The following is a 24,287-nucleotide window of genomic DNA, read 5'->3' as shown; positions in this document are numbered from 1 at the left end:
GTGAACAGCCATGCTATATGGCAGTGAAACATGAGCTGTGACTACTGAGGACATGCGTAGGCTTCAAAGAAATGAAGCTAGTATGCTCCGATGGATGTGTAATGTCAGTGTGCGTACACCACGAGAGAAATGTTGGACATAAGTTGTGGTGTGCAAGAGAGATGAGTGTACTGGTATGGTCATGTGTTGCGTATGGATGAGGACAGCTGTGTGAAGTATCACACCCTAACAGTGGAGGGAACCTGCAGAAGAGGTAGACCTAGGAAGACATGGGATTAGGTGGTGAAGCACAACTTTCAAACGTTGGTCTTCACAGAGGCAATGACAAGTGACTGGGACCTTTGGAGATATGCTGTGCAAGAGAAGACCCAGCAAGCCAAGTGAGATTGTAGTTGTGGCTGATGCCAGTGTTGCATAACTGGACTGTTTAAAAGTACCCTTCAATTGTTGTGCTTGAACCAAGTGAAATCGTAGTCATGGCTGATGCCAATGCCACCTGACTGGGACCCATGCTGGTGGCACGTAAAAAGCATCATTCAAGTGTGGTCAATGCCAGTACCACCTGACTGGCATGTAAAATTGCACCATTCGAGCATGGGCGATGCCAGTGCTGTCTGACTGGGTCCTGTGCTGGTGGCATATAAAAAGCACCATTTGAGCATAGTCAATGCCAATACCACTTGACTGGCACCCGTGCAATTGGCATATAAAAAGCACCATTTGAGCGTGGTTGATGCCAGTGCCACCTGACTGGCTCACATGCCAGTGGCATGTAAAAAGCACCCACTACACTCTTGGAGTGGTTGGTGTTTGGAATGGCATCCAGTTGTAGAAACCTTGCTAGAGCAGATTGGAGCCTGATGCAGCCTCCCAGCTTGCCAGGCCTTAATCAAATTGTCTAACCCATGCCAGCTTGGAAAGCGGATGTAAAATGATGATGACAACGACGACGATGACTATATATATATATATACAAACATCAAAATTGGGGGAGTAGAGGAGGTAAAATCCAGGCTACATATGTTTTCTAACAAGCAGATCCTCTGAAGTAATAATTATTCAAAAAAGGGTACTTAACTAGCTGCTCATCAGGTCAAAGATACATTAATTATATGAAGGTTATGTTGTCATCAAGGGACCCCAAGTTAACTCGCTGCAGATGAACATTGATCTTTATACCTACCATGGACTGCTCAAAGCTTACAAACTTCCTACACTTAGATCCTTGAATCTTATAATTACAAATATATACAAACATATATATATATATATATATATGTAGCTAATGCAGTATTGATCTTAGGTTGCTATAAGACTAATGCAATCATAAAAAATAGGGATCTATTAATTTAAATTGATACTCGCATATGACTAGTATCCATATCACATGTGGTTCAAAAGTAAAACTAGATGAAAATAAGTTTCTGCCAAACTCAATGATATTCTTAACCCAGAAAATGAAAGAACAGACATTTAAAAATTGATATAAAACAAACTATAATGAAAGGAAATAGTTTTGTGGGTAGATGTATATGGCTACTTACTTGGAAATCCATATGGATGTGCTGCTCTGAATATGTGACCAACCCTGGAACATGGAATAAATTCAAGACTACCTCCACACATCCAGACCTAAAAAATAAGCAAGGGAATTATATTTCAGGTTTTAATTAATATAATTATTTTAAAATTTACTGGTTAAATGAAAATGGTTCCAATCAAAGTAAGCTTATAGTGTTAATTTTTACTTATGGAAAACTGATAAAATAATTTCACCCCAAATTTAGAAGCCCACTAATTAGAAAATATTAGATTTATGTGTTATGAGTGTTTTACATGTAAATGTGTATGTGTGTATATTTATTTTGAATCTTTTTTTTGAAAAAAAAAATTTATTGCCTTCACAGTGTTTACCGTTTTACAGAATCAAACTAGAAAACTGGACAAAACAGAGAACACAATTGAAAAAAGAAAAAAAAAAAGAGAAAAAGAAAAAGAGAAAGAAGAAAAAAAACCAAAACAATTCACCACTTTGGGTTGAAAACTTGGTGGCACTGGGAAACCCCTGTAATGGCTATTGAGACACACCAACATGCTTGCAGTACTGGGTGATTGTGACGCTGATGCGCTGGAACAACCAAGCAACCTCATGAGCCTCATCAGTTACCTCTGCAAGGTGAGTTGCCAGTGAAGTCAAGAATCTTGCAGTTAGTGGTCCGACCCCACCAAACATCTCGAACACCACAGGATGGAAAAATGTAGTTGGCAGACAGATCGCAGTATTTCAGGATTTTGTTCCACTCGGCTGCAGAAGCTGTGACCCTTGTGACCAGGGGCACAGGGTGAGGCTATCAGATCTCTTCCCATCACATCTGGACAATCCAGATGGTTCCAAGATGGAGGGGATGTTTGTCTGGGCCAAGCTCCTCTTGAGTATCAGGTTCAACTCTGTATGACGTGTGAAGCAACCAGCATTCAAATGGCAAGAAAGGCCATGGAGGCCTTTGTAGTCAAGGAGCCTGTCACAACAACAGATCAAACCCGTGCATACGTCAGCTCCCACTCTGAGGGCAATGGAGACACAAAGTTCATCCAAGCTGAGTAGGCCACTAACATCAGCCACAGGTATGGCATCAATCCAGTCACCTGAGTATTAGGTTAATTGTGTGTATATTGTGTGTGTATTGTTCGTGTCAGTTGTTTTGTTTTAGCTTTAACTTTATGCAAGGTGTTGAGAAGTTAAAATATGACAGGAAGGACAGAAACAAGTTTGTAGTTAGAGAAGATATTCATGGCTACCATATGTTAATATAGGGTGGGAATAGATATGGTAGAGCTGGAAAGAGAGATAAAGATGACATTGTTGATGTGTCAGAGTTTATTCTCAATGTACAAAAAGGTAAATAGAAAATAGTGAGGGGACAGAAGATAAAAGTTACCTATTGTAGAGTGCAACCCAAAAGGCAAGGATTTATTTCCCAACACTACAATAGCTAACCAATTGATATGTTACTTTCCTCTATTGCCTCCTCCATATCACAATTAACTATATCCCCTTAATTCTAGTTTTTCTTCCTATGCTCCCATCCTTTATCATTCAACCATGGTAGTGGTTGAATATATTCTTAAGTCCACCATTTCGTCAATTGCAGCAGCTTCCAAGCTTCACCACTAATTCAGTTCTCAACTAAATTGCAAACTGTTAACAGTTTTAAAGAGGACACCTTCTCAGCTACACTTTGGAATATATAGTTTGAGATTTGGTTCAGTAGAAAAAAAAGTTACATCAAATTATGTGAGCCCTGAAGTGGGCAATAAGGCAGGTGTTCATTTTCAATTAACATAAATGATAGAAAAATGCATGAGGAATTCAGAATCGTTAGTCACATTCAACAAAAATTAGTAGCAAAATGTTGAGGTAAAATGTCATGAAATGTAAAATAAGTAAGGAAGTAAGAGAGTTATGCTCCAAGCAAAGAAATAGTTTTATTAATCCATTGTTTGTTATAATTACTCTTAATTCTTCACTTCTCATTCTCTCTCTCTTCTTGCTAGGCTTGTTGCTATAGTACATTCTTAAAAAAATTCTAAAACGCTATTTTTATTTTGAAATTATTCTTTAATATTAGAATTACTTTTTTCATTCATTTTAATTAATTTTAAGAATATATTTCTAAAACGAATGTTTACATTCCAAGGCGGTCAGCTGGCAGAAACGTTAGCACACTAGGGGAAATGCTTAGCAGTATTTTGTCTGTCGTTATGTTTTGAGTTCAAATTCCACCGAGGTCGACTTTGCTTTTCATCCTTTTGTATATTTTATTTTTTTAATTAAATATTTAATAAAGTTATTTTTAATATGCTGTTGAATTAGGGTAAGTTTAACTTTTATTATTAATTTTCTCTTTCATCTTTAATTAACTTACTTTCTGCTTTTCCTTTTTACTTGCTTTCCTTTTCTTTTTAGTTACTTAATCAGGCTAGTTCATTAATGTATTATATGCTTCAGATATATACATCTAAATTTATTGGGGCAGGAATATAGTCATTTTTGGTTGTCTCTATGTCTCTATGAAGTAAGGCTGTCCAGAAAAGGCATTGGTTAAACGTGCTTATACTTTTTAAATTTCAAAATTAATTAAAAGGGATTTTTTATAAATCAAATTTATATTAATGGGATGTAGTTAATTTTAACTTGTATATATCGGATATGCTTTTATAATTACTGTTGTATTGAATAATTATTGATAGATCTAGATTAGCAGCAGTCACCAACTCAAAATCTAGGTTACTTAAAGTGAGCCTGGTAACAGATGGTTTTGGGGTCTTGTTGTTTGTAACTTTTGGTGAGCCATGGTGCAACTAACAAGATGGTAAAAATCCCTGCTATTAATTCGGTGTGGATAGATAATATCAAGTAATTCAATCACAACATATATTTAAATTAAACATGAAAAAAATTGAAATACTATCATCACTTACATGGAAAAATTGAAATATTATCTTTCAGTATTTTATAAGTTAAAATCTTAAATTATTAATTGACACATTATTAATTATCTTATAACAGCAATGCCTGAAAAAATCATGGATTACATGGGAAAATGTGAGCATGAAAAGTAATATTCTTAAGATTATAAACATGGAAAAGTACAGGACAAGTTATTACACCTGTAAAAGTATAGGACAAGCTATTACTTAATACAGTTCGATATTTAAGAGATGAGGAATTATGTACATTATTTACATTTGATGGATATTTGTCCTCATCTTGTTTGTTGTTAACACAACGTTTTGGCTGATATACCCTCCAGCCTTCATCAGGTGTCTTGGGGAAATTTCGAACCTGGGTTCTCATTCCTAAGGTATTTTTTAATGTTATTATAATAATAATAATACCTTAGGAATGAGAACCCAGGTTCAAAATTTCCTCAAGACACCCGATGAAGGCTGGAAGGAATATCAACCAAAACATTGTGTTAACAACAAACAAGATGAGGACAAATATCCGTTAAATGTAAATAATGTAAATAAGCTATTACTTCTAGTAAAGTAAAGAATAAGAAACTTTTTACTTAAAATATTGCAGCTAAAATTAAAATTTGAATATTAAAAATTATTTTATTATAGTTTACAAATAACACTCTACTTATTTAAGTAGAATTTGGCTAATTTATTACTTTAAATACAGAAAAAAAAATGACTAATTAGACAAACTTACAAATTAGCTGAACAGTTTTGTACAATAAATTTAAAAGATGAGAACTGTTAAAGAGTGATAAATTAGAAGAACTGGCTAATAAGCTGATGATTAATTAACTGAATTTTATTGTAATTACTAAAAGTAATTTCAAAAAATGAAAAATTAGGGGAACTGCCTAATTAGCTGATGATTAATTAACTGCACTCTATTGTAATAACAAAAGATACAAAAGTTTATACCTTAGAATATTTAGAAAATAAAATCTAAAAGTATTACATAATATATTTCGTTTTTGGATTTGGTTAGCAAGATTCTTTATGTGAGTTCGTGTGTTGAAGCATATGCTGTTGTGTCTGGGGAGAGTCATTCTCTTTTAGTGCCTTATAATTTAACACACGCTCCAGTAAAATTTCCACTTATTTCCTTCTTTATTTTTCTAAAATTTTCATTGTGTCTTGCAACCTTTTCAATAGTGAAAACTATTGAAAAGATTGCAAGATGCAACGAAAATTTTAGAAAAATGAAGGAAATATGTGGAAATTTTACTGGTGAGTGTGTTAAATTATAAGGCACTAAAAGAGAATGCTTCTCCCCAGACACAACAGTATATTACATAATATAGTTAAATTTTAATATATGTAAATTGGAATTGTACTTATAACTAGTAATCAAATTCTTTAGTAATAGCTTGAAAACATAGAAGTAATAGCTTGGATAAAATTCTATCTATTTAATGATTAATTATTTACTATATTTTAATAGTATATTATAAAATGAAAAAAAATTTAGCCTTAATCATTTTATGAAGTACTTAATTATTTTATAATTATTTTATGATGTACAATGATTATTTTTTAAAATTTGTATTTTTTGCTTACAATTAATTATAATTTGTATAATTTTTACTCTTTTTCTCGTTTCAGTCATTTGACTGTGGCCATGCTGGAGCACTGCCTTTAGTTGAGCAAATTGACCCCAGGACTTATTCTTTGTAAGCCTAGTACTTATTCTATCAGATTCTTTTGCCGAACCGCTAAGTTACGGGGTGTAAACACATCAGCACCAGGCTTCTTTCAGTTTCCATCTACCAAATCCACTCACAAGGTTTTGGTCGGCCCGAGGCTATAGTAGAAGACACTTGACCAAGGTGCCACGCAGTGGGACTGAACTCGGAATTTTGTGGTTCGTAAGCAAGCTACTTACCACATAGCCACTCTTACACCTAGTTTATAATATTTTCAATCTTTATTCTTTGCTGCAATATTCTAAGTAAAAAAGTTCTTATTCTTTACTTTACTAGAAGTAATAGCTTGTCCTATACTTTTCCAGGTGTAATAACGTGTCATGTACTTTTCCAGGTTTATAATCTTAAAAATATTACTTTTCATGCTCGCATTTTTCCATGTAATATATGTATGCTATAGCACAATCAAAGCAAATATCTGGTATTTGTAAATATGCATGCCCAAGATTCAAAATGGTTACATGTTTGCTGGCCAGATGTTTAAAAGTCTGCATATGACGACTGATATTGCCAAAGGGCTTATAGTATTACAGTAATTATGCCAAAATGTTAAAAGTAGAGGTGCATTTGATTCCCACTTAGAACTAAATTTTCACAGGCTTTCATGAAAGCTGTTTAAAATATTGTGTTTGAAAATATAAACACTTATCTACTGCTCATTTTTTGTTTACTTATCACTAAAGAGGAGTAAAATCGAAGTTGAATTGATAAAATTATACATTGTAAAGTAGTTACATTTTGCCTCTATTAAAATGATTTGACTGAATCAGTCAAAAGTAGCTATGTTCAATGTCAGAATAGAAAAGGAGACATCTCACTTTAAAACCTACAGTACATTGAAAGGTAGAACAAAGAAAACCTAACAAATTCTAAATATGTATCACCAGGACTAAAAAAAAAATTTTTTTATGATAGACATACTTTGTAAGTGTATAAAAATGATGATGTGAAAGATAAAATTCTGAAATTTGTCAGAGAGCTTATGATAGAGTAGTAATTACATTAAGATATCAACAAAAGCAATATAGGTTTCATACCAACTAGTTTTATAGTGTTTATAGGCTCTAACATTTGCTTCCATTAATGACAAACACACTAAGGTTTAGAAAATGTAAAAACATATTTGCTGCTCAATCACAGTTTATTTGGTCACTGAAAACAAATTAAATCTAAAGAGAATAACTTTCAGAAAGTATAGAATGTTTTGTCTAAATTAGTGTTAGCTTTGGTAGAATTGGTGTTTCTATGGTGTTCCATACAAAATGCTTTTAATTTCATTCAAAACAGTTATCCCATGATACAGTGCAAACTAAAAAGATAATGTTCAGCCAAAAAATCTACAAGTAAAAAGGGATAACTGCAGCTCAGATACTATAAGAGAAATGAATTTAATCAGTAAGTGATTAAAATTTAATTCATATAAATGCCAAATTAAAGAGAATTAAAAATGTATTGACACCTAAATATTAGTGACAAAAATTAGTGTTCTAATGTGACAACTAAAGTACTTTCTAAATAGCATTTTCTTTTATTTGTAATAGATTAATTAGTTTTATATTCATTTAACTCAAATATCAAACTAGAAACTATTTGATATCTTGAATACTGGCATTATCCATATCCCAAAGGAAAATCAATCACTTCAAAGCTAAAAAATACCTCACATCAGGGCAACTGCTGTCATTATACAAGGCCCTACATTAGAATATTGCTCCCATGTGTGTATATATACATACATACATATTTCTGATTGGTATACATCAATGAAGTAAAAAAACAAAAACACCCAGTACACTTTAAACATAGTTCTTTTTTTGTTTTTATTGGGTTGTCCGGAAAGTTCGTGCTGATTTATAGTAGCTTACCTTTCAACTTATTTTAGAACATGGTTGAGTCCATAAGATAGGATTTGACTACACCTCCATTTAGAGCACAGTTTAAGCTATCTTTTCATGGAAGAAGGTTTATGTTCCTATAACCTGTGTTAAATCTGTAATCCTTTAAAATGGAAGATAAGAAAGTGCATTTTCAGCATTTGATGCTTTTTTTTTTCTGTAAAGGGAAAAATGCCTCACAAGCAACCAAAGAAATATGTGCAGTTTACGGTAGTGTTTCTTTATCCAAAAGAACTATATGGAAGTAGTTCGCAAGGTTCCGAGCTGGAGATTGTAGCCTTATTGATAAAGATTGATCAGGCAGACCATCCACTACAGATGATGACCAAATCAAGTCATTAATTGAGAATAACCCACATTGTACAACCCGAGAATTGGCAGAAAGCCTCAACCTATCAAAATCCGTTGTTCATGAGCACCTGGTAAAGCTTGGGTACACAAATCGCTATGATGTTTGGGTACCACATGCGTTGAGTAAGAAGAACCTTTTGGAACGCATTTCCACTTGTGTTTCACTTTATAAACGGAATGAAAACGCGCCTTTTTTAAAGCAAATTGTGACAGGTGATGAGAAATGGATTATTTACCAAAATATTCAGAGAAAGCAATCCTGGAGTAAGCGATATGAGCCACCCTTAGCCACCCCAAAAGCGGGTCTTCACCCTAAAAAGGTCTTGTTTTGTGTCTGGTGGGATTGGAAAGGAATTCTATACTATGAGCTTCTCCCAAGTAACCAGACAATTAATTCTGAGAAATACTGCACAGAACTGGACAAGTTAAAAGCATCAATTCAAGAGAAATGTCCCGAATTGGCCAACAGGAAGGGTGTTGTTTTCCAACATGATAATACAAAACCGCACATTTCTTTGGGAACCAGACAAAAATTGCTGCAGCTCGGCTGGGATGTATTACCTCACCCTCCATATTCACCAGATATTGCTCCTTTGGATTTCCACTTATTCAGATCTCTGCAGAATAGTTTTAATGGTTAAAATTTCAATTCCTTGGATGACGTAAAAAGATACCTTGATGAATTCTTTGCCATGAAACCACCTCAATTCTGGGAAGAGGGTATTTTCAAGTTAAAGGAAAGATGGAGACACATTGTGCAACAAAATGGTTCATATTTGGTTGATTAAAAATGTAATGGCAAGTATTTATTGACTTTATTCTTTCCTTTAAAAATCAGTACGAACTCTCTGGACAATCCAATATATTTATTCTGTACTGAATTATACTTGTCACTCACTGCTATAAATGCTAGGAAGTCACAACTGCCTATTCAATATCAGTAATTAATGATGTTATTATTCACAAATCATGATTAAAAAGGTTTCATTTTTTTTTTTTTCAAAATAAAAGTATCTTGAAAAATGCAATTGTCTAACATACAAGCAAATTTCTATTACAACCATCACTAAAGGAAGTTATCTAGCAAAAAGACATTTTCACTCATTAACACACAATAGCCCCAAGCATACTTTAACTCTCTTAACTCACAATCTTTATATTATTCTCACCCATGATTAGCCAAGTCACCTGTTTCTCCCTGTCTTATTATGCCTTGTGTTTTTCATCCCCCATACCACATACTAAACTTTTCATTGAATTGTATTTCACTGAACTCCTTTCCTTCCCATGTTTTATTTACAGAAGTTTAAGCTGAATATTAATTGCATAAATTTCTCCATTCAAGGACTGCTTTACAAAGAAAATGGACACTTTCAAATTGAAAAGATATTACTTACTCTGAATGACAGTTCCAAATTTTCTCCACCCCAGATTTCCATACCAGGATCATAAGCTCCAATATCAAAGAAAAACTGACGATTAACTGCAAACAGCCCACCAGCCATTGTTGGTGATCTATAAGAAAATTAATAAACTATCAAGAAAAAAGGACAAACAATTACAATGACACTGTTAAGTTAAATTTTAAATGTTTCAGTAATGAGATAGATATGCTAATCTATACTCACAATTGAGATGCCAAGAAAGGTAATCAAGTTTACGAGAATAAATTTGATAAATTAATCAAACAAGATAATTAATAAAGTTGACAGATTTCTTTTAATGAAATTATAACTATTTCCACTGACATTGTGAGGCATTAAGAACTGCTTCTTGTTTATCACTCTGTCCTACCTATACTTCATCATCATCATGGTTTAATGTCCGTTTTCCATGCTGGCATGGGTTGGACAGTTTGACTGAGGACTGGCAAGCCAGAAGGCTGCCCTAGGCTCCAATCTGATCTGGCAAGGTTTCTACAGCTGGATGCCCTTACTAACGCCAACCACTCCGAGAGTGCAGTGGATGCTTTTTACATGCTACCAGCATGAAGGCCAGTCAGGCAGTACTAGCATCGACTGTGCTTGAATTGTGATTTTTACATGTCACTGCACGAGAGCCAATCAGGCGGCACTGGCAACGGCATGCTTGACTAGTGCTTTTTTATGTGCCACCAGCATAGGAGCCAGTCCACTGGGACTGGCATCGACCATGCTTGAATGTTGCTTTTTACGTGCCACTGGCATGGGTGCCAGTCAGGCGGTACTTGTGTTGGCCACGACAATGATTTCACTTGACTCAATAGGTTTTCTCAAGCACAGTTTATTGCCCAATGATTGAAGTGTACTCTTAAATGAGCCAGTTATGCAACACTTGCATAGGCCAAAGTTACGGTCTCACTTGGCTTGCCGGGTCTTCTGAAGCACAGCATATTCCAAAGGTCTCAGTTGCTTGTCATTGCCTCTGTGAGGGCCAACATTTGTAGGTTGTGCTTCACCACCTCATCCCAGGTCTTCCTGGGTCTACCTCTTCCACAGGTTCCCTCCTCTGTTAGGGTGTGATACTTTTTCACACAGCTGTCCTTATCCATATGCAACACATAACCATACTTTACCAATATAATTTTTCAGTGTTCTTATCCAAACAAGGTTAGGTGCTGCAATGGTTAAATGAATACAGTATTCACCTGTATAGTTGTGTTGACTGATATCCCATTATACTGAAATGGAATATCAACTAAAATTAAAATATGAAATTATGAGAGTCCTATGCATATGCATGTTCATAACTTAAAAGGTGAATTCTGATAGTCAAAAATTTTGAATTTTAAAGTTCATCTATGGTTGGATATTTACTCCTTGAAATTACAAATTACAATTCAAACACTTTAGAAATTAGTATATCAATGTGCCTCAACCATCCTACGTTAAATGATAATTCAACAGAAGCCTTCCATAATATGTTATTCAGTTTAAAAGCTATTTAGACGAGAATGAAATGGTCTTATTTGTGTTAAGTCAGTGAGATACAGCAGATGTGTTAAGTCTGTGAGATACAGCAGATGTGTTAAGTCTGTGAGATACAGCAGATGTGTTAAGTCTGTGAGATACAGCAGATGTGTTAAGTCTGTGAGATACAACAGATGTGTTAAGTCTGTGAGGTACAAAAACAGAGTAGACTGAAATTTAAAAAATTATAGTTCAAGAGTAAAAAAAAAATTCATTGCACTTAAAAGTCACTATATTCATTGAAACAACACATTATCAGTTTTCTGAGACAAATATCAAAATATTGTAAATTCCCCATATTATTAGGTTGTCAAGTATGAAATTTGTAGAAAAGAAAAAAGTTCACTAATGTTCTATAAATACAAGGAATAGTTTTATTCATCAAAGTATGCACCAATATTGTCAATACACTTTTGCTATTTCAGCAGTAGCTTGTCCAACCTGGAACTGTAAAAGCCTGGCAATCTAGCATCAATAAAATCTTAGAAGATCTGTTTTACAGCATCACTGGAATTAAATTTTTTTCCTACCAAAAAGTTATCCAAATTCTGGAAGAAGTGGTAGCCAGTGGGGGCAAGATCAATGAGTATGGTGGATGACGGAGAACTTCCAACTCCCTTGCCAATGTCATTTTTGCAATGTGTGGTCTGGCGTTGTCTTGCAATAAAGTAGGAGTGGATTTGTTGACTAATCTAGGCTGGTTTTTTTTTGTAAGTTTCTACATCGTTTGGTCCAGTTGACTGCAGTATACTTCAGCCGTGATTGATGAGCCAGGTTTAATGAAATCATAATGGATCACACCTGTGCCAGACCACCAAACACCAAACACACACCATCAGTTTCCTCTGATGAATTTTGCTTTTTGGACTGTGTTTTGGTGGCTCGTCTTTGTCCAACCATTGTGCTGAATGTTTACGGTTGTTGTATTGGATCCAATTCTCATCACGTTACAATTTGATTCAAAAATGATTCATTTTTGTGATGAGAAAGTTGCATGGTGCAGGCTTCCAAACGTTGCTGTTTCTGATTTTCATTTAGTTCATGTGGAACCCACTTATCCAACTTCTCCACTTTACCAATTTGAACTAGGTGAGTCAATATTGTTTGCTTGCTAACACCAAACAACAATGATAATTCACGGGCACTTTCAGATGGCTTTCAGTTCGTCATTATCCACCTTTATTTCTGGTCAAGCTCATTTGTAAGGCCAAAGTTACCAGAATGAAATTTTGCAAACCAATTTGATACTGTATGCTGTGTAATAAACATTAGAATGAAATTAATATTCCAAAATTAATATTCCAAGCATTAATATTCTGAGCTGTCTGTGGTGCTATATTTCCAAGAAAGAACTCGTAACTGAATGAATTTCTGACTTTCCATCTCTAAACAAAAATAGCAAAAAATGATTTATAAATACTTTATAAAGCACAAAATAAGTTAGAACAAAGAAATAGATATATGTGTCAACTTTCTAACAAAAATATAAAGATTGTCAAAATATAATAATGGCACAAAATGAGCAGCTGTCAAAGTTTACTATATACCTTACTACAAATTTTATAGTCGATGACCTAATATATGCAGGAGAGGCTATTAGAGATGCTTTTAGAGAAAGGTTTAGCAGTGAAACAATTTGAAAGTAGTTTGACAAAATTTTGTCTTGTCTCTTAAATCCACTTTAATTCAGCTTTAAGCTTATTTCTAGTGTAGATGACAAACCTTACAATAATATGAACTCATCAAAAAAACCATAGTGGAAATTTCTTTTTCACATCATAAATGTGCATACTTATTGATGGAAACAAACTTAATATAACTAGGAAAACAATTATAAATTTTAAATGAACGAACAAATGTTACTTCTGTTCTATGCATTGATTTGAAACTTAAAAAAACATTTGATAAACCTTCAAAATGTTGAGTATTCACTGCCTCTAGTTTCATCCCAAATACATGTATACAGCACAGTGACAGAGATAGTTCACTTCTTGAAAGTTGCCCAATCCTTTGTTGTCAAAGTTTGAAAGGAGCTGGAAGCTGCTGATGAGAATCCAACATCAGCAGCTAAACACACAATGCATGCACAGGTCCAAATACAACCAGAACACATAACTTTGTATAAAAAGTCCTATCATCTATCTATAACTATAGTATAGCTGAGTTTGTGAGTGTGTGTGTGTGTGTGTGTGTGTGTGTGTGTGTGTGTGTTGCATCTATAGAAATCCACATTTTCCACTTTTTCGTAAAAATTTTTACATCAATGGAATTTTTTCGATGTGAACTTTCCAGTGCAGTAATTAGATTTTTAAATTCTGTTTACTTTGTGTGATTTAAGGGTGATTTGGCTGTTGTTTCTAGCAACTATTATATTTCTTCCCTTCTACTTGGAACGGCGATCTTACACACGCGCTCAACATATAATATAGAGTGTAAGAGTAAAAGAGGGAGAGAGAGAGAGAGAGAGAGAGAGAGAGAGAAAGTGATACATACAAAGTCATAGATTAAACTTTCCTCTCAGTATTCTTTACCTATTTTTCATAACATTGATACGTAAAAACATACACAACCACACATACGTGATCTGTGACAACAACATACACATTGCTCCCGTTCTCTATTCCTTTCTCCCCCTCTTCCTCTCTCGCTCTCTCAAACGCATACACGTGCAAGTAAACACAATCATTCACAAAAATATAACTCATGTTCGTCAATGTGGCATAACTACAGAGTTGTACCCCCTGACTTTCGATGGTCATAACTTTCAGAAAAATGAATATTTTTTAATGAATTTTTCAATACATATATCATTCATTATATAGATTCCGAATATACAAAAATTTTCGGTGAAAGTGTTTTGGGAGGGGGGGGTGGACAATTTTCGGAAATTCCACTTAAATTCATCCTAACTTCCAGGAAAATGAATATTTTTTCATGAAATTTTCTACAAATATACCATGATGTATGTATATTTCGAGCATGTAGGAATTTTGAAGGAAACAACTGCAGGTTATTTTTGAGAAGTGTTCCCCACTCGGTGGTGTTTCGGAGCAAGTTGTCCATATTTGTTTCATTTTTCTCTATTATGTGCGTATGTGCATCCGTAGATTTCTAATGAAGTAATAGGCAGTGAAGAGAAGCCGTCATAAGAAAACTTTTAACTACCTATATTCCTTTCTCCCCCTCTCTCTACCTCTTCCTCTCTTGCTCTCTCAAACGCATACACGTGCAAGTACACAATCATTCAGTAAAATATAACTCATGTTCGTCAATGTTTTGTAAATATACCACGATTTTCACTAGGGTGTTAGGGTTAGGGTTTTAGGGTCAGGGTTAGGGTTTAGGGTCAGGGTTAGGGTTAGTGTTACAGTTAGGGTTACGGTTACAGTTTTAGGGTTAGGGTTTTAGGGTTAGGTTAGGGTTTAGGGTTAGTGTTAGGGTTAGTGTTAGGATTAGGTTTAGGATTAAGGTTGGGTAATCATGCGGGTGTTAATCTGAAAAATTACAGATATGTGAAAAGTACCGACCCTGCCATCTATTATAACTTTTGTTGTTCTGTTTAATATATACATAGATTATGCCTCCAAAGAAGAGAATTTGCTGGGGAAAGAAAGCAGCCAGTTTAAAATGACAGCAACAGACTGCAGCAATTCACCACATTCCAGAAGCTACTTTGAACATAATGCAAAATGGTGCATCAACATCTTCTGCCCAATCTGATAGAATTCTGGAAAAACTGTGTAGCAACAGATTGCCAGCAATTGCTTCATCACAAATTGCCGTCCTAGCTCCTGCGAAAAGGGATTACTCAGCTATGTATAATCAGGGCAGCACAAAAAGTTGTTTAGCACAAGCATTTGTATAGCCAATTAGACGGATGAAATTTACGTACGCTTAATAATTTTACGCAAAACAGCCTTCAGACTTATATGTATATATATATGTATATACATACATATTCATGTGTATATATATATGTGTATATACGTGTATGTTTATATATATATATATATATATATATATATATATATATATATATACTATATATAAAACAGAGATGTGTGTGTAATCGCTTTTCACATGAAATCGACTTCACCAAATGCTTCCATACTTGTAATGCATGAATAATTTAACCTCGGATAAATCTTAGGCTCTTCATTTGATTTTTTTAATTAAAAATAAATAATATTGCTTTATATTTAAGATTCATTTCTTTAAAAAGGTTCCTCAATGTCAACTTCCGGTATTGACGTAACAACCGCAAAAAGCTTCACTTTCTATTTTGTGTGTTCGTGTGTGTGTTCGTGTGTATGAGAGAGAGAGAGAGTAAATACTACATACACACCGCTCTCTCACTGTCTCACACACATACACACGCACACACACACACACCTTGACTCACTCACACTCTGTCTCTTACAAACACACACATACATAAATGTATACAAACATATTCACAAAGACACACGCGTGTATGCGCGCGCGTGCGTTTTTGTAAGATACATAATGTGAGTGAGTCAAGGGCTGTGTCGTAATATGCATACATCCAAAGATGTATGTATATTTATGCATGTACGTATACATGACAACAAACCACTGTCTCTCACTCACACTCTGTCTCTTACAAACACACACATACATAAATGTATACAAACATATTTACAAAGACACACGTGTGTATGCGTGCGCGCGCGCGTGGGGGGGGGCTCCACAATCGCCATTTATTTCAATTCCTCTTCTGAGGATATTCATGTAAATCATTTTTTTCATTTAATCCTCATCATCATCATCATCGTTTAACGTCCGCTTTCCATGCTAGCATGGATTGGACGATTTGACTGAGGACTGGTGAAACCGGATGGCAACACTAGGCTCCAATCTAATTTGGCAGAGTTTCTACAGCTGGATGCCCTTCCTAACGCTAACCACTCAGAGAGTGTAGTGGGTGCTTTTATGTGTCACCCGCACGAAGGCCAGTCAGGCGGTACTGGCAACAGCCATGCTCGAAATGGTGTATTTTATGTGCCACCCGCACAAGAGCCAGTCCAGGGGCACTGGCAACGATCCCCATTTTAATTTTCGTAAAAGTTTCCAAGTACCAATGAGGCTTTTTGGCACATCTTCAATTTTCCCCATTCATGAGAGTCGCCCAGCCATCATTCATCTGAGAGTCCATCTACAGAATGTCCTCAAATTTCTATACAGCATATTTTGCCTTTTTTTCTTCAAGTATATAAGCAACAATTTCATTCCCGAGCAACGCCGGGTGCCTCTGCTAGTATATATATATATGTATATATGTATATACACATGTTTATATATATACACATGTATATATATATATATATGTATATATATTTAAATAATAAGGGTAAAAAATTGATACCAATTAAATTAATATCAATTTAAACCAGTAGCCTAGTATATTGAAAAAAGATTCAGAACATTATATTACATACATACAATTTTTTACCCTTATTATTTAAATTTGAATAACCATGTTCTCTAAGCATTTTTTCTGCAGAGTCATTTCTGGCATCGGCTTGTCAAAATGAAGACATTTGAAATACAAATATAATTGATAGAACAGTATGCATGTTCTCTCTCGTGAGGACGTCTCATATATAGTTCTGCCAATTATATTTTCTATGATGAATTGCAGACATTTACGTAATGTAAATGGTAACAAATGAAACCTGGTATGTGACTAATCATTATATTTTGTATCTTTTCATTTGTCTTGCTCACTTTATGTTCTGGTGTTTGCCGAATTTTCTTGAGAAACTTTTTTCTTTGTGGTCACACCATATGGGGTCTACATTTTGCATATTAGGAGTCCACCTAGTGATCATTCCTCTTATATGTATATATATGTATATAATATATGTATATAAATATATATATATATATATATATATATATATATATATATATATATATGGATGTGTGTGTGTGTGTGCATGTATATAATAATAATACTAATAATATATCATCATCATCGTTTAACGTCCGCTTTCCATGCTAGCATGGGTTGGACGATTTGACTGAGGACTGGTGAAACCGGATGGCAACACCAGGCTCCAGTCTGATTTGGCAGAGTTTCTACAGCTGGATGCCCTTCCTAACGCCAACCACTCAGAGAGTGTAGTGGGTGCTTTTACGTGTCACCCGCACGAAAACGGCCACGCTCGAAATGGTGTCTTTTATGTGCCACCCGCACAAGCCAGTCCAGGGGCACTGGCAACGATCTCGCTCGAAAATCCTACAGGAGCCAGTCAGGCGGTACTGGCAACGGCCACGCTCAAAATGGTGCATCTCATGTGCCACCCGCACAAGAACCAGTCCAGGGGCACTGGCAACGATCTTACTTGGCTTGCCGGGTCTTCTCACGCACAGCCCATTTCCAAAGGTCTCGGTCCGTAGTCATCGCCTCGGTGAGGCCCAATGTACGAAGGTCTTGCCTCACCACCTCAGCCCAGGTCTTCCTGGGCCTACCTCTTCCACGGGTTCCCTCAACTGTTAGGGTGTGGCACTTTTTCACGCAGCTATCCTCCTCCATTCTCACCACATGTCCATACCAGCGCAATCGTCTCTCTTGCACGCCACAACTGATGCTTCTAATGTTCAGCTTTTCTCTCAAGATACTTACACTCTGACGGGTATTCACATTGACATTACACATCCAACGGAGCATACTGGCTTCATTCCTTGCGAGCTTACGTATGTCCTCAGCAGTTACAGCCCATGTTTCACTGCCATGTAGCATGGTTGTTCGTACGCATGCGTCATACAGTCTGCCTTTTACTCTGAGTGAGAGTCCCTTTGTCGCCAGCAGGGGTAAGAGCTCTCTAAACTTTGCCCAGGCTATTCTTATTCTAGCAGCTACACTTTCAGCGCACCCACCCCCACTACTAACTTGGTCGCCCAGATAGCGGAAGCTATCGACTACCTCTAGTTTTTCACCCTGGAATGAGATAGAAGTTGTTTCCTGTTTGTTTGCAGTCTTTATTGCACCTGAACATCTGCCACAAACAAAAACTAACTTGCTAGTTAACCTGCCTTTGATGTTGCTGCACCTCTTATGTGTCCATAGCTTGCACCGGGTACATCTTATAGAGTTACTACCTACTCCTTTTCTACATACTGAGCAGGGCCATCTACCTGAAGGGGTTTGTGTTTTATCTACCTTCCTACTTATTAGGATTTTGGTTTTAGCTAGGTTGACTCTAAGGCCCTTCAATTCTAGACCTTGCTTCCACACCTGAAACTTCTCCTCTAGTTCTGATAGTGACTCCGCAATTAGGGCAAGGTCATCAGCATAGAGGAGCTCCCAGGGGCAACCTGTCTTGAACTCCTCTGTGATTGCCTGGAGGACTATGGTAAATAATAGGGGGCTGAGGACGGAACCTTGGTGGACCCCTACCTCTACCCGGAATTCATTGCTGTACTCATTTCCAACCCTCACCTTACTGGCCGCATCTCTGTACATGGCTCGCACAGCTCTCACTAGCCATTCTTCTATCCCAAGTTTCCTCATTGACCACCAGATAAGGGATCGGGGGACCCTGTCAAAGGCTTTCTCCATGTCAACGAAAGCCAGGTACAGAGGTTTATCCTTGGCTAGGTATTTCTCTTGCAACTGTCTCACTAGAAATAAGGCATCAGTAGTGCTTTTACCTGGCACGAACCCAAACTGCATCTCATCTAAATTGATTCGCTCCCTAATTAGTTGGGCTATGACCCTCTCTGTAACTTTCATAACCTGATCTAACAGCTTGATGCCTCTGTAATTATTTGTATCTAAAGCGTCCCCTTTACCTTTGTAGCAGTTGACTATGATGCTGCTACACCAGTCATAGGGTATGACTCCTTCGTGTATCACCTGGTTCGTAATACGGGTGACTAGGCTATAGCCAACACTGCCAGATATTTTGAGCATCTCTGCAGTGATTCCTGATGGGCCGGGGGCTTTCCCGATATATATATATATATGGATATATATATACATATTATAGCCTCAGGCCAACCAAAGCTTTGTGAGTGGATTGCGCACATGGAAACTGAAAGTAGACTGTCGTACAGAATAAGTACTAGGCTTACAAAGAATAGAACCTGTGGTCGATTTGCTGGATGAACAGCGGTGCTTCAACATGGCCACAGTCACATGACTGAAACAAGTAAAACAATAAAAAAACTCTGCCATTTTAATCCTGAGCAAGGCCGGGTATCTCTACTAGTATCTATATACAATATAACAAGGAGACCAAACAAGTGAAAAAAATCCTGACAATGCAATATGTATATAAAAAAGAAAGAAAAATCATAACTTCAGAATAACCCAAACAAAAGGTATTCATAATGTGAAGTCAATCACACTAGATCAGATCAGATCATTGCAACTAACTATTGCAGCAGCATTAAGAAATGAAGAACTATAACACATATGCTCGATGCAAAGTCAAAACACATGGGCAAACATAAAGGGAAGAAGAAAAATTTTCCTAAATTTGTTAAATTCTCATTTTAAAGATTTTTGAGAATTGTTTGTGGAAACATCTATGTATCTATCTATTGAGAAGAAGAAGAAGAAGAAGAAGAAGAAGAAGCAGCAGCAGCAGCAGACTTTCTATAGTCAGATGCCTCTCCTGCTACCAACCCTCACCTGCTTCCAAGAAAGGTAATATTATCCTATAGTCAGGTATGTTTTTCCCTGAACATCACCTGTATGATGGTGACACTTGTTTACAACAATCACCTGATGTCAAGACAAAGTCACAAACACACACACACAAATGAGCTTCTTTTCGTTTCTGTTTACCAAATCTTCTCACAAGACTTTGGTCAACCTAAGGCTATAGTAGAAGAAACTTGCCCAAGGTACCATACACTGCACCTGAAACTACATGACTGGGAAGCAAGTTTCTTAACTCCACACTTATATCTGCATTTAGTAATATTAATAAATCTTAAGACTGAAAATGCTGAAAGTTTAAGAATAATTCCATACAAATTAAATTAACGAGGAATAAATTAGCACTGAAGAAATTGCACACGAAAAATAATTCGTGTTGGGTCTCATGAGGCAATGACCAAGACCTTTGGCATTATGTCGTGCTTGGGAAGAAGACCCATTAAGCCAATTGCAATTGTGGCAGATACCGGTGACACACAAATTGGTACCCATGCTGGTGGCATGTAAGTGCATCTCAGTGTCACACAAATGGCACCTGTGCTGGTGGCACATCAAATGCACTCATTACACTCCTGGAGTGGTTGGCATTAGGAAGGGCATCCAACCATAAAAAAACAATGCAGAATCAGACTGGAGTTTGGTGCAGCCTTCCAATGTGCCAGCCCAGTCAAACTGTCCAACCCATGCCAGCATGGACAATGGATGTTAAGTGATGATGATGATGATGATGATGATGAAGTATTTTCACATTTGTAACTAAGCACAAGATAATTCCTTTTTAAAATTTAAATTAAAAACTTTAAATGAGAAAAAATGCAGCTGCTACATTGTGGAAAAGCGATTTTCAGCTAGTTGTGCTAAACTGGATTTGCCCAAATCAGTCACAATTCTGGCTAGCATTCAGGAGATCAGGAGGACAACATCCTCTTTCTATACACAGCTGGTCAGTGAAGGTCTTAGCAAGACAGCAGTGTGTCCATTTGAGTAATTGACTTATGACTTCTTCCTTAGCTCTCCAACAATGTCCTGTAAAATACAAAAGTCTCTCTCTGTAAGTTTCATTGGATGCTTTTCCCAAAAATATTCAGAACAGCATGTAACATGCAGATATAAGCTGCATTACACATTGCCCCTGTGTATTTAGTGTATGTTCAATCAGTGGATGCATACAATAGTACTGATTCCACAGTAGCATGGAAGAAACTTCTCTTAAAATTACTAAGTGGCAATGACTTCCAGATGACATTGAACCACCTATACTTTTGTGAGACAAAATTTTTATAACCTTTTCTGTAGATGCAATGTTATTTCCTCAGTATATAAAGGGGTGTACAAATTTTAGAGGATTTTGTTTCATCATCATCACTGTTTTAATGTCCGCTTTTCATGCATGTATAGGTTGGACAGTTTATTGAGGTAGATTTTCAATGGCTGGATGCCCTTCCTGTCACCAATCATCACCTGTTTCCAAGCAAGGTAATATTTCCCCATGGCCAGACATGTTCTTGTAGTATATTGAAAAGGAATGACATTGCTTGTATGAGTGTCATTTATTTACAACTATCATGCAATGTCAAGACAAGGAAACATAAACACATGTACACACACACTGATTGTGCTTATTGAGCCCTTCTGATTGTAGCAAATGTATCATATATTGGGGAGATTTGCATAAAGACCAATGTCTTTAACTGCTTTTTCAAGATCATGTGTGGTAGCATCTGAGATGCTATCTGAAAAACTCTGATAATGTAAAAGTAGTGAACCATATTTCAGTTACACAGAATGAGGTAAGTAGTTTCATTTACCTTGTTCAAACACACAAGGCAATTCTTGAATTTAATTTTGAAGATCAGCACCCCCATCCCAACTATTACCCCCCCCCCCCAAAAAAAAACTACATAGCCATGGTACACAATACAAGTATTTTATCAACTGTGGAGAGATCAATGATGGTAATTATGATAAAACTGAATATCTGATGAGAAAAACTTTATAGTTTATGGCCAAAGAATTGGAAATGAAATTTGAAGGAGAAATTAACAATCTAGTATCTCTATTTACTTTAGTTAAAAAAAAACATTACCTAAGAGGCTCAACATCAAACCGTGATATTGGATCCCAAGTGAAATGTAAGGACCAGCTAAAGCCACCAGCTGCAATTCCATTATTATTTGAATATTCAAGATCCTTGTTATCAATGGCATCAATTTTGGGGCATAGCACTTTGGTATGGTCCTTATAAATTTGTGCTAAAAGTGGGACAAGCCTAGAGAATGTACAGAAATCAATCATCAAAACAATGGAAAGAATAACAACAAACTTTGAAAAGTAGAATATTAGTATTGGTTTTATAACATAAAATGTCAGTAATGGAAACCCAAGTAAAAAAATGTTAAAATGAGAGATACACACACATGTATGAGTTATACAGATTAGCGAGTGGAAAAAGCTGGCAACTTTTTAGACAAGGGTGTGAATACATATAAGTATATAGAAACAAATGAGCGATTGAGCAAAAATATAAATGGATGTACAGGTACTAGTTCCTTACGGCCATTAATTGATAGCCATCAACGAACCAATATTATCATATTGCTTATATAAAAATATATTTTAAAAAATTCAAAACAATTTTCATTTGAAATTCTTGGATCTTTTCTGTTTGGCTGCCACTTTTGAATTTCTTCAATTTTGTTCCAATCAATTTCAAATTTGGTGTAGTTTTGTATGCTCAATATTGATATGAAATTCATTTTCAACATAAATCAATAAATAAACAGTTGATAGCTTTTAAAGTCCACAAATTTTGGGCAATTTTAACCTATCAAAAGCCACAGACATATAAGTGCCTGTTTCCATAGTAACAAGTGTTGGAAAAGCATTTATGAAAACCCACATGCTTACAAACTGATATTTTACGCTGTATTTTCCTGCTTGTACCCAATTTTTTCTGCTATTAAAACTACAAAATGTGTTATTTGCTCTCTTTTTCGCATGAAATGCATATTTGTGTAAAACTAAAAAATATGTGTTGTTTACTCATTTTGTGCTCATTTATCATTTATTAAATGCTTAAAACATGCTACCATTGCAATGTTTGTCGTCTTACAATTGCATTCACACACAAAATGACAGCTTCTAAATCCTGTATTCCAACTGAGTAAAAATTATCTAACTTTAAAAATAATTTTTTCTGGAACAAGTGAATTAGGCCCTGAGATTCAGCATGAAAAATTACATTATGTACCAAATTTGAAAATTTTCACTTAATTTTAAAATTTCAAAAAGTGCAGACAAACTGAAAATACCCAAATTATTCAATAAGCTCATAAAATATTACTTTGCATCAGTAAAGCAACATACTAAAATTATTTATGAAATACTTTTCAACATTAAATTGTATACTAAAATAATGTACGTGTCATTAACCTAATATTTAGATAAACACTTAGAGTGGATATTCTGCGAGCCTTTTATATAGATAACTTTAGAAGTTATGACTAAATGAACTGTATATTGAATACAACCATCATATTCTAGATTTAATCACTGATTCAATGCTCATTTATAAATGGGATCCAAAGTAGTAGCTGTTTTGGTTAGAAAATCTCATTTTCTGTGATTTTCAATAGAAAATTCTGAGTATTCATTATTTACAACAGAATCTGTTAGCTTAAATATTCTTACTCTCTGTAATCTTACAGCTTCTTTCAATGCCTTAAAAAGAAAATAGATAAAAGCAATTAAGTCTTTTGTTAAAAGCATCATAGGTTTCAATTAATACGGCAAAACTTTCAGCTTCCTTAGCAACTTCAACAATTTTTTTCTCTATTATATATATGCTCAGTGATGGCTGTGTGATAAGATGTTTCCTTCCCAACCACATGGTTCTGGGTTCAGTTCCACTGTGTGGTCCCTTAGGAAAGTGTCTTCTGCTATAACCAGGCTAACCAAAGCATTGTGAGTGGATTTGCAGGAGAGAAACTGAAATAAGTCCATCATGTGTGTGGTGTGTAATGCAGAGGAAAGATAATTTGATAGCCCAGGAGGGGATGACCATTGTAACATATGGTTGTGGAGAACAATGCTAATGGATAAAGAATGGCCAACAAGTGAAATGGCTCTGGGTAGCAAGAGAGAGAAAAGTGATATCATGATGGTGGTGAAGGAG

General features: G+C 35.6%; 1 protein-coding gene across 1 annotated transcript in view; it reads right to left on the bottom strand.

Annotated features, from left to right (window-relative positions):
- Positions 1–24,287, bottom strand: part of LOC106884391 (putative N-acetylgalactosaminyltransferase 9) — a 114,824-nt gene that overhangs the window by 56,570 nt on the left and 33,967 nt on the right. Inside the window, exons 4-6 of the mRNA XM_089357362.1 lie at positions 22,200–22,382; positions 9,871–9,988; positions 1,545–1,632 (exon numbers count right to left, since the gene is read on the bottom strand). Of these exons, the coding sequence (XP_089213488.1) occupies positions 1,545–1,632; positions 9,871–9,988; positions 22,200–22,382 (389 nt within the window). The remainder of the gene's footprint in view (positions 1–1,544; positions 1,633–9,870; positions 9,989–22,199; positions 22,383–24,287) is intronic.

This window comes from Octopus bimaculoides, chromosome 9 (assembly GCF_046866305.1).
Source record: "Octopus bimaculoides isolate indiv1 chromosome 9, ASM4686630v1, whole genome shotgun sequence".
Lineage (NCBI taxonomy): Eukaryota > Metazoa > Mollusca > Cephalopoda > Octopoda > Octopodidae > Octopus > Octopus bimaculoides.
Note: the sequence above shows the minus strand (reverse complement) of the source record. Positions and strands in the feature narration are given on the sequence as shown.